General features: G+C 43.8%; 1 protein-coding gene across 6 annotated transcripts in view; it reads right to left on the bottom strand.

The window, feature by feature from the left end:
- Positions 1-12,390, bottom strand: part of LOC105474715 (zinc finger protein 695) — a 73,217-nt gene that overhangs the window by 14,632 nt on the left and 46,195 nt on the right. For 3 of the 6 annotated variants that reach the window (XR_011609981.1, XM_071073180.1, XM_011729542.3), the window contains exons 2-3: positions 5,747-5,909; positions 5,179-5,271 (exon numbers count right to left, since the gene is read on the bottom strand). Coding sequence is in view for 5 of the 6 variants with exons in the window: in XM_071073180.1 (XP_070929281.1) it covers positions 5,179-5,271; positions 5,747-5,909 (256 nt within the window). In the remaining variant the exon portion in view is untranslated. Of the gene's footprint in view, positions 1-5,164; positions 5,272-5,746; positions 5,910-12,390 lie in introns of those variants that run through there. The other 3 variants (XM_011729544.3, XM_071073194.1, XM_071073192.1) reach the window with 3 other exon arrangements.

The raw sequence follows: 12,390 nt of genomic DNA, 5'->3' as shown, positions 1-12,390 counted from the left end.
AAAAAAAAAAAAAAGGCCGGGCGCGGTGGCTCAAGCCTGTAATCCCAGCACTTTGGGAGGCCGAGACGGGCGGATCACAAGGTCAGGAGATCGAGACCATCCTGGCTAACACGGTGAAACCCCGTCTCTACTAAAAACACAAAAAATTAGCCGGGCGAGGTGGCGGGCGCCTGTAGTCCCAGCTACTCGGGAGGCTGAGGCAGGAGAATGGCGGGAACCCGGGAGGCGGAGCTTGCAGTGAGCTGAGATCTGGCCACTGCACTCCAGCCTGGGCGACAGAGCAAGACTCCGTCTCAAAAAAAAAAAAAAAAAAAAGAAAATTAGCTGGGCGTGGTGGCACGCACCTGTAATCCCAGCTACCCAGGAGGCTGAGGCAGCAGAAACGCTTGAGCCTGGGAGGCAGAGGTTGCAGTGAACTGAGATCATGCCACTCCAATCCAGCCTGGGTGATAGAGCGAGACTCTATCTCAAAGAAACAAAACAAAACAAAAAACAAACAACCAAAAGTGAACAACTCACAGGAGACAAAAAAGACAATAAATAAAAGGTTTTGTTCACAGAAAACCTACAACAAATGTATGTCTGTTTGTGTATTTACATCTACATCTGTTTCTCACCAGGGTTTACAATATATAAAGCAAATATTTACAGAAATGAAGCAAGAAGTACACAGGGAACAGGGGGACTTGAAAGCACCATAAAACAATGACAACCAACAGACATCTAGAGAACACCCTAAACAACAGAATCCACAATATTCTCAACAGCTCAGAAAACATTCTCCTTGATAGACCACCTGTCAGGCCACAAAACAAAGTCTTAACTAATTTTTAAAAATGGAAATATTATAGATTATTATTTATGACCAAAATGGAATAAAACAAGAAATCAGTAACAGAAAGAAAACTGAAACATTCGGTCAGGCACGGTGGCTCACGCCTGTCATCCCAGCACTTTGGGAGGCCGAGGAGGGTGGATCATGAGGTCAGGAGATCGAGACCATCCTGGCTAACACAGTGAAACCCCGTCTCTACTAAAAAATACAAAAAATTAGCTGGGCATGGTGGCGGGCACCTGTAGTCCCAGATACTTGGGAGGCTGAGGCAGGAGAATGGTGTGAACCCAGGAGGCAGAGCTTGCAGTGAGCCGAGATCGTACCACTGCACTCCAGCCTGGGTGACAGAGCGAGATCCGTCTCAAAAAATAAATAAATAAATAAATAACTGAAACATTCACAAATACACGGAAGTTCAACAACACACACTTGAGCATGTTCTTCTTTGTGGGCTGGAAGACTTAATATTATGAAGATGTTCATATCACCCAAGCGACCTACTGATTCAGGGCAATCCTTTCAAGTTCACAATTTCATTTTTGCAGAAATAGAAAAGGCAACTCTAAAATTACACAGCAAGTGAAGGAACCATGAAGAGAGCAATAATCTCCACAAAGAAGAACAATGTTGCAGGTATCATACTTTCTGATTTTAAAATACATTTCTGTCGGCGCGGCGCGTGGCTCATGCCTGTAATCCCAGCACTTTGGAAGGCCGAGATGGGTGGATCGCCTAAAGTCACGAGTTTAAGACCAGCCTGGCCAACATGGTGAAACCCCGTCTCTACTAAAAATACATGGTGGCACATGCCTGTAATCCCAACTACTTGGGAGGCTGAGGCAGGACAATGACCTGAACCTGGGAGGCAGAGGTTGCAGTGAGCCGAGATCGCACCACTGCATTCCAACCTGGGTGACAGAGCCGAGACTCTCTCTCAAAAAAAAAAAAAAAAAAAAGAAGCTGTGGTAATTAAAACCGTTTGGTATTGGCATAAAGGCAGACAATTAGGTCAATGAAACAGAATACAGAACACAGAAATAAACCTCCACATATATGGGCACATGAAAAGTTATTTGCATATCCATATTTATTGCAACATTATTCACAAAAGCTAATAAGGGAAAACAACCCAAACTTACGTCACCAAATGAATGGCTAAATATAATTCAGAATACACAAATAGGCTGGGAGTGGGTGGCCCGTACCTGTAATCCCAGCACTTTGGGAGGCCAAGGCGGGTGGATCACCTGAGGTCAGGAGTTTGAGACCAGCCTGGCCAACATGACGAAACTGTCTCTACTAAAAATACAAAAAAAAAAAATAGCCAGGCATGGTGGGGCGCGCCTGTAGTCCCAGCAACCCCGGAGGCTGAGGTGGGAGAATCAGTTGAATCTGGGAGGTGGAGGCTGCAGTGAGCTGAGGTCAGGCCATGCATTCCAGCCTTGGTGACACAGCAAGACTCCTCACAACAAAATTAACTCACACTAGCACCACAGACGCCCAAGAAATCGAGATGTCTCAAAAAAATCCCCCCCACAAATAATGGAATATTACTCAGCTTTTAAAAAGCAGGAAATCTGGTAAAATCTACAATAAAGATGAATCTTTAAGAAAAGCCCTTTGTCCTGATGTGATTATTATGCATTGCATGCCTGTATCACAGTATCTCATGTACCAGATAAATATATACACCTACTATGTACGCTTACAAATTAAAAATGAAAATCTTGGTGACATGCTAAACAAAATAACCCAGTCCCAAAAAGATAGAGACTATACGAATCCATTTATATGAGATATCTGAAACAGACCCTTAAAAACAAATATAGAATGGTGTTTCTAAAGGGCCAGGCAAATACACACACACACATCATAAAGAAAACGTCCTGGCATGTCTTCTGCAAGTACATTTATCTCTAAGTTTGTTTGCCTGTAACATTTATAAAGGCAAACAAACTTATAGATAAATGTACTGGTAATAGACGATGTGATTGTTGAATTATTCACTTTTGCACCATAATGTCTTGAAGTGTACAGAACTGAATATGTTCATAAAAATTATAATACATAAGTAAAAATTGTTCATGTGTGGTTGGCTCAGGCCTATAATCCCACCACTTTGAGAGGCCGAGGTGGAAGGATTGCTTGAGGCCAGGAGTTTGAGACCAGCCTGGATAATAGAGTGAGAACCCATCTCTATAAAAAATAAATAAATAAATAAAAAGTCCAGGTGCGGTGACTCACGCCTATAATCCCAGCACTTTTGGGAGGCTGAGGCTGGTGAACCACTTGAGGTCAGGAGTTCAAGATCAGCCTGGCCAACGTGGTGAAACCTTGTCTCTACTAAAAATATAAAAATTAGCCAGATGTGGTGGTGGGCACCTGTAATCCCAGTTACTGGAGAGGCTGAGGCAGGAGAATCTCTTGAACCCCGGAGGCAGAGGGTGCAGTGAGCTGAGATTGTGCCACTGCACTCCAGCCTGGGCGACAGAGCAAAAGTCTGTCTCGAGAAAAAAAAAAAAAAAAAAAGGAAAATAACTACCATACAAGACAGCAATCTCACATCTGTGTGTGTGTTTGTATAAAATCAACAGAAATAAAATCAGTATCTCAAATAAATACCTGCATCCCCATGTTCATTATAGCATTAGTCACAATTTTCAAGATATAGAAACAATGTAAATCTTTGTGAATGCTGAATGGATAAAGAAAATGTTTACGTAGATGTAATAAGAGTATTATTAAGCAATAAACATAATGAAATCCTGCCATTCTAACAACATGCTAAGTGAAATAAGCCAAACACAGAAAAACAAATACTTCCTGTTCTTCTCACTCATATGAGGAATCTTAAAAGGTTGAACTAGAAGCAGAAGACAGAGGTGACTGCCAAGGGGGTAGGAAAATGGAAGATGTAGTATTACAAGGGCACTATAAGCTTTCAGTTATAAAATAAATAAGCTTTGGAAATCTAATGAATAGCATTATGAGTACAGTTAATAATAATAATGTTTTGTATGCTTAAAATCTGTATTAACACAGCAGACAAGTGTTTTCAACATAAAAATAACTATGTGAAGTGACAGGTGTGTTCATTAACTTCACTGTATTAATCATTTCACTATATATAGATATCAAATCATGACACTGTACACAATAGTTATCCAATTTTTATTTGTGTAAAAAAAATCACATTATACACATACATATCTACACACACATATATATAAATGACACAGACCCACGAAGTTTCATACTAAACAAGAGAAAATTATAAAATGACAGTTATTTTAAAGGAAGGTAACAAGTGGGAGTTTACTATATAATCGGTAATGTTCTACACTCCCCAACGACCCAGCGTATTTAAGGAATCTAGGATGTGAGTAGATATATTAAACTGAGAATAGCTGAGAAATTTGGGCACATAGGGTTTAAATGACAAATCTCAGTTCACACAAAAGAAATAACATTTTTAAGTAAACAACACTAGACTTTCTTATATTTAGGGAGATGCTTAGTCTTCTGATAAAATTACTATCAATTTCTGTAGAATCACATTTGAAATCTCCACAGGGTAAGTCATAAAGGAGAAAACATATATCTGTTGTGGGATTTCTGAACCAAATACCAGTATCACCATTACTCTCACATGTTCCAGATGCAATGCAAAAAGGGATCTTAAAAAATATTTTAGGCTGGGCGCGGTGGCTCACGCCTGTAATCCTAGCACTTTGGGAGGCTAAGGCAGGTGGATCACGAGGTCAGGAGACTGAGACCATACTAGCTAACATGGTGAAACCCCATCTCTACTAAAGAACAAAAAAAATTGGCCGGGTGTGGTGGCAGGCGCCTGTAGTCCCAGCTACTCGGGAGACTGAGGCAGGGGAATCGCTTGAACCTGGGAGGCAGAGGTTGCGGTGAGCCAAGATTGTGCCACTGCACTCCAGCTTGGGTGACAGAGCGAGACTCCATCTCAAGAAAATTACGTGTGTGTATATATATACACATAATTTTTAACAGAGTTCCTCAAAAATACGCAGACAGTTCCACATCTCCCAAAGCAATGGAAGAGAGTCAGATCATGCAGTCCCCTATGACCTACGAAGATGACTGTGACGCTGACTGTGAACTTGAAGGAAAATCACTGAAGGGAAGTACAGTCCTTAGATAATTTAAGAGCATGAGATAGAAGATGCCCCTATGTGAGAGCAAGAGAAAGAAATCCAGGCTTCTCAGAAGCCATTTCCATGGGAGTAGAGCTTCCCAAACCACATTTTAAAGTCTGGCTTCTTCCTTGATCCTCAGACCCCCTACCTATGTTTGCTTCATTCACTCCCACCTACCTGAGTGTTTGGCTGTCTTCTCTGTGTTCACATTCCAGGGCTCTTTCCTTGCCTCCAGATAGATGATCAGTTCTGGCTTAGACATAGCAAGACCTGTTTTATTAGAAAAAAGGTGCATGATTCTTGTGGGGATTCTTGAACTACCAACCTTTCACTGTGCTCAGAAGAGAAGAGAAAACATCACATTAGATCCTAGAAAGTTAACTCCAGAATACTGTTTTCTGACAGAGCCTTTAATATATTCAGGAAGTGTTTTAAATCTGTGAGTCCTCAGCTCTGCTACCAAGAACTATAATAACTGGATCAAAAATTGGTGGTGGAAACTGGATTTTGAAGTGGAGGCAACGATATTTGATACTACTGAATTTCTAGAATTACCACCAATCTAGAGCAAGGATGTACATCAGCTGAAGAGAAAGGTTGATGTCAAGGCAAAACATCTTGAAAGTTTTGTTTTCTACACCAAGGAATCCCCAAGGTTTTCTTGAAAGCAGTGATCTGAAACTCATTCATGCAAATCAGAAACTCCCAGAAAACATTCTACAACGGAAAAAGATGAAATCCTTACGGTGAAATAGGAATTGCATATTGAAGTGATCCTCACCAAGGGAGAATAGGTTTCTGTAGTTCTCTAACATCACATCCCTGTACAAATTCCGCTGGGCAGGGTCCAGGCATTCCCACTCCTCTGGAGAGAATTCTAGAGCCACATCCCTGAATGCCAATAGTCCCTGAAAAAGAAAACATTTACCAAGTGGCCATGGCAGAGTTCGACTCCAGGCAAGGAGAGAGAGTGAAGAGAACTGGCTCTGACTTATATGAGTGACTAGAATTATCAAATAAGATAATTTTTAACACACAAATATACTCTAAGCCAGGTGCGGTGGCTCACGCCTGTAATCCCAGCACTTTGAGAGGCCGAGGAGGGCGGATCACGAGGTCAGGAGATCGAGACCATCCTGGCTAACATGTTGAAATCCCATCTCTACTAAAAAATACAAAAAAAAAATTAGCCAGGCATGGTGGTGGACGCCTGTAGTCCCAGCTACTCGGGAGGCTGAGGCAGGAGAATGGCGTGAACCCGGGAGGCGGAGCTTGCAGTGAGCCGAGATCCGGCCACTGCACTCCAGCCTAGGGGACAGAGCGAGACTCCATCTCAAAACAAACAAACAAACAAAAAAGATCCACAAACCAGTGTAGATACTCTACTTTTGTGCATAATATAGTATAAAATTAAGGGCATCAACTCAAGCACTGATATATTCACATCCTACAGGATAAGTCGTGTATTGTTCTCACATGGAGAAGTCAGGGTGAGTTAGAAGGTACTTCTCAAATTTTAACAAGTATGTCAATGAAGTAGAAATCTTGTTAAAATGCAGGCACGGGCTGGGTGCAGTGGCTCACACCTGTTATCCCAGTACTTTGGGAGGCTGAGGTGGGTGGATCACCTGCAAGTCAGGAGTTCAAGACCAGCCTGGCCAACACGGTGAAACTCCATCTCTGCTAAAAATACAAAAAATTAGCCAGGCATGGTGGCGGGCACCTGTAATCCCAGCTACTTGGGAGGCTGAGGCAGGAGAATTGCTTGAACCTAGGAGGTGGAGATTGCAGTGAGCCAAGATAACGCCATTGTACTCCAACCTGGGCAACAAGAGTGAAACTTCATCTCAAAAAACAAACAAACAAACAAATAAAATGCATGCATGGTGGCTCACACCTCTATTCCCAGCACTTTGGGAGGCCGAGGTAGGTGGATCACTTGAGTTCCAGAGTTTGAGACCAGCCTGGGCAACATGGCGAAACCTCATCTTTACAAAAAATACAAAAATTAGCCATGATGGCCCATGCCAGCGGTCCCTGTGACTTGGGAAGCTGAGATGAGAGAATTTCCTGAGCCTAGGAGGCAGAGGTTGCAGTGAGCTCAGGTCACACCACTGCACTCCAGCCTGGATGACAGAGTGAAAGCCATCTGGAAAAAAAAAAAAAAAATTCTTTTTTTTAGTGTAGATTTTGATTCAGCAGATCTGGGATGAAGCCTGAATTTCTGACTTTCTAACAGGCTAGCCAGCGGCGCCTATGCTTCTGGCTCAAGAAGAATATTTTGTCAAACATCCAGTAAATAGCAGAGCCTACATTCATCCCAGTTGATTCGACCAGTAAGCAAACATGAGAGCCTTCATTTTCTAGAGAAAGCTGTATGCAAAGAGAATCTAAAGAGAAAAAGAAGTTTCCCGATTGTGATTATTTATGTACATCAATCAGTAAATCTCCCCAAAATACTTATTAATAACAAAAGGAAAAATAATTAACCCTATGGTGGAAAATTCTGGCAGACAGCACTTTATTCAAGTGAATAAAATTAACATAAATTACAATAGGAAAATTGGCATCGTGTGCTAATACACACAAGAGGTACAACATCACTGCTGCTTTCTTGGCCAGTAAATTATTACTGAATATAAATAAATTATTGCCCAGTAAATTACTGAAAAAATTACGTAACAATTACACGAAAAGTTACCTTAATTAAATTACAATCGGCCGGGCGTGGTGGCTCACGCCTGTAATAGCAGCACTTTGGGAGGCTGAGGTGGGTGGATCATGAGGCTCACGCCTGTAATAGCAGCACTTTGGGAGGCTGAGGTGGGTGGATCACGAGGTCAGGAGATGGAGACCATCCTGGCTAACATGGTGAAGCCCGTCTCTACTAAAAAAATACAAAAAACTAGCCAGGGATGGTGGCGGGCGCCTGTAGTCCCAGCTACTCAGGAGGCTGAGGCAGGAGAATGGTGTGAACCCGGAAGGCGGAGCTTGCAGTGAGCCGAGATAGCACCACTGCACTCCAGCCTGGGTGACAGAGCGAGACTCTGTCTCAAAAAAAAAAAAAAAGAAAAAAAGAAGGCTCTGGGATATAGGGGAGAAAGAGTGTACAGAGCTCACTGACTATCACAACAAAAGGTTCGGGGGAGTAAGTTAGGCAGGAACATCAGAAGTAGAGACATATTTGTGGGTTCTAAACACATGACATTCCACAAAAAAAAAAGTGGACACAGTCCCTGACTCCGGACACATTCTCCTGAGAACCATTCGTTTCTTCGTCTTCCTCCTCCATTTCTGGGATTCCTTCTCAGGTGAGAGTCTCTGGGCCAATCACACCTGCATCCTGTAAGCCTTTAAAAGGGTCGGCACAACCCTTTCCCCTTCTACCACCACATCCACAGGAAGAAAATCCTAGAGGTTCATAAAAAGTACACGCTCCCTGTCCTTTTATCACAGGAAAGAGTCAGGAACAATGAGCTCCTACATAAAGATCAAAATGTATGTTTCTTTGTTTTCCGGTGCCCTTGTCCTCCAAAGACTCCAGCAATTGCTGCTGCAGCCACGGGAACATGGAACACACTGACCCACCTCTACCAAACCCAAGCAGAGCAGGCCCTGTAACCTTTCTTTGGAACAAAGGCTGAACTCAACTCTCATGAATATATCTGGGAGCCCTCATGCATGGCCCTGGCTTCACTTAGAATCATCTGGAACACTTAAAACAATATGGATGCTCCCACCCAGACCAACAGACAGAATCGGGGAGGGAAGCACAGAGGTGACAGTATTTCTTTAAACTGGCCATGTCATCCTAATTGAAGCCTGGGGTGAGAGCCACTTAGCTAAGTATTACCCCTCGAGTCTCAATGTACAGATAAATAATTTGGTATTCCAGGCCCTAGTCTAAGTAATGTGATTCCAGAGGTTTAGAAGGGGTCTACAAATTGGCTTCTTGCACGCTGATGCTGCCTCTCCTAGACCATTATGGTAGCACTCAGCTAGAGAAAGCAGGCACAGCACTGAGTCCCTTACACTCAGCGCTGTGATCACAACACAAATACTTATGGAACAAAGTGAAGGTCACAAATCAGCATCCTGAAACATGGCGTTTTCTGCTGGCCCTTACCAAGCTGGACCCCTATGGACTCCAGTAGGAACGGCATGTCCAACAGACCAAAGAAGAGACCTGGAGCCAAAAACTGAGACATAGGTTTTATTGAGGGGGACTGATATACACGGATGGTCCAGTGGTGGTGGGATGGACAGAACCATTACCACTTGCAAAAACACGCAAGGAGAACCACAACTGCTTGCAAAAAGCAAGCAGTTCATACAGCATTTTCACTTAACACCCTCCACCTGGCAACCCCCACCTAGCAACCCTCATTGCTGTCAGCTACATCTGCCATACAGGCTCATTCTCAAGGGAGGCTCACGTTTAGCTGTTGCTGTCACACAGGTGCATCCACCATACACTCCACCCTCCCATACCCTTGAATACCCTCACATTCTTTTCAGGCCATTCTTCCGTGATTTCCCCGGGGGCAGGTATATGGAGAAACATTGTGGCCAGATGCCACAGCAGCAATAGCAACTACAACAACAAAAACAAAACCACAAAAAGGAGTAACAATCACACTGCATAGAAAGTCCTCCCAAGAGCTTGGAATTGGATCCTGAGTGCATCACAGCAAGCCTGTGGTGGTGGAGGAGGAAGAGGGCAGCTCTGCAGACACAATAGTTCCTCCTGCTCCGGAGAGAGGCCACCATCTGCACCTGGTTAGCAAAATGGTTTTACTGCACACCATTCACCAGTGGAAGGTGCTGTGCTGACTGCCCAGCCTCTGTTTGCCAAGTGAGACGGCAAGGTTTGCAAGCTACGTGTGCCAGCTGGAGAAAGACTCAGAAGCCAACATGATATGCGATGAAACCCATGTCCCCACCCCCGCCACCAGGGGCAGTCCATCAACCGGGGTCTGTTATCCTGTTACCCGAAGTTCCTGACAGATAGTGGGGCTATGTGAACATCCCTGAGGCAAGACAGTAAAAGGCAGAACACAGTGTAATGCTTGATAGCAGAAAAGGATGAAAATACCCAGAAACATCCCAGGCGTGTACACCCCTCTCCCAGAGGAGACAGGGAGCCTATATTCAGCACCCTTAACCCATTTCCCATTAAAAAAAAAAAAGTGCAGTCGTCTGCCAGTGCTCATTCAGTTTTACATAAGCACACTCCTTGAGGCTGAAGTAAATCTGACTGATTTTCTTTTTTTTTTCCTGAGACGGAGTCTCCCTATGTCACCCAGGCTGGAGCGCAGTGGCGCGATCTCGGCTCACTGCAAGCTCCGCCTGCCGGGTTCACGCCATTCTCCTGCCTCAGCCTCCCGAGTAGCTGGGACTACAGGTGCCTGCCACAACGCCCAGCTAATTTTTTTGTGTTTTTAGTAGAGACAGGGTTTCACCGTGTTAGCCAGGATGGTCTCGATTTCCTGACCTCGTGATCCACCCGCCCCGGCCTCCCAAAGTGCTGGGATAACAGGCATTAGCCACCGCGCCCGGCCAAATCTGACTGATTTTCAATGTTAAGATATAATATAGCCGGCCGGGCACGGTGGCTCAAGCCTGTAATCCCAGCACTTTGGGAGGCCGAGACGGGCGGATCACGAGGTCAGGAGATCGAGACCATCCTGGCTAATATGGTGAAACCCCGTCTCTACTAAAAATACAAAAAAAAACTAGCCGGGCGAGGTGGTGGGCGCCTGTAGTCCCAGCTACTCGGGAGGCTGAGGCAGGAGAATGGCGTAAACCCGGGAGGCGGAGCTTGCAGTGAGCTGAGATCCGGCCACTGCACTCCAGCCTGGGCGACAAAGCGAGACTCCGTCTCAAAAAAAAAAAAAAAAAAAAAAAAAGATATAATATAAAAACTGTCCTTGGAATTATTTCTAACTTGTCTCTAATCCTAATGCAACAGAAATATATATGATGTTACATTAGGATCAGAGACAGGACAGAAATGTAACAGAAATGTCTATGATGTTACATTAGGATTAGAGTATTCTCAGGGCGAATGAGAAATGGGTTAAAGAAAACAAATTTCAACCAGGAATTTTGTATGTAGCCAATTAAAACTTTATAAGTGAAGGAGAAACAAAATTCTTTCCAGACAAGCAAATGCTAGGGGAATTCATGACCACCAGACTTGCCTTATCAGAAGTTTTAAGAGAATGCTGGCCGGGCGTGGTGGCTCACACCTGTAATCCCAGCACTTTGGGAGGCCGAGGCGGGCGGATCATGAGGTCAGGAGATGGAGACCACCCTGGCTAACACAGTGAAACCCTGTCTCTACTAAAAAATACAAAAAATTAGCCAGGCGTGGTGGCAGGTGCCTGTAGTCCCAACTACTTGGGAGGCTGAGGCAGAAGAATGGCGTGAACCTGGGAGGCGGAGCTTGCAGTGAGCTCAGATTGCACTACTGCACTCCAGCCCGGGCAACAGAGCGAGACTCCGTCTCAAAAAAAAAAAAAAAAGAGAATGATAAATATGGAAATAAAAGACCATTTCTGGCCACCACAAAAAACACACTTAGGTACACAGACCACTTACACTATAAAGCAACCACACAAACAAGTCTAACAAGCAGCTAACAATGCAATGACAGGATCAAATCCACACATATCAAGGCCAGGCATGGTGGCTCATGCCTGTAAGTCCAGCATTTTGGGAGCATAAGGCATGAGAACTGCTTGAGCCCAGGAGTTCAAGGCCAGCCTAGGCAAAATAGTGAGACCCTGTTTCTACCAAAAAAAAAAAAAAAAGGTAAGAAAAAAAAGAAAAAAAAAGTATCAGTATTAACTTTGAATGTAAACAGGCTAAATGCCCCACTTAAAAAGCACAGAGTGCAAGTTGCATAAAGAAGACGCAACTCTATGGTCTTCCAGAAACCCATGTCACATACAGTGACACCCATAGGCTAAAAGTAACCAGAAGGAGAAAAATCTATCAAGCAATGAGAAAAGAAAAATGAGCTATTCTTATTTCAGACAAAACAGACTTTAAACCAACAATAACGAAAAAAGACAGGCCAGGAGCAGAGGATAGCATCTGTAATCAGCACTTTGGGAGGCCAAAGTGGGAGACTCACTTGAACCTAGGATTTCAAGAGACCAGCCTGGGCAACATAGCAAGACCCTGTCTCTGTTAAAAAAAAAGAAAGAAAGAAAGAAAGAAAGAAAGAAAGAAAGAAAGAAAGAAAGAAAGAAAGAAAGAAAAAAAAAAAGAAAAAAAAAGAGCCAGGCATGGTGGTGGCTCTAGCCTGTAATCCCAGCACTTTGAGAGGCCAAGGCAGGCGGATCACTTGAGGTCAGGAGTTTGAGACCAGCCTGGCCAACA

Source organism: Macaca nemestrina, chromosome 1 (assembly GCF_043159975.1).
Source record: "Macaca nemestrina isolate mMacNem1 chromosome 1, mMacNem.hap1, whole genome shotgun sequence".
Classification (NCBI taxonomy): domain Eukaryota; kingdom Metazoa; phylum Chordata; class Mammalia; order Primates; family Cercopithecidae; genus Macaca; species Macaca nemestrina.
This window is presented reverse-complemented; position numbering and strand designations above follow the sequence as displayed.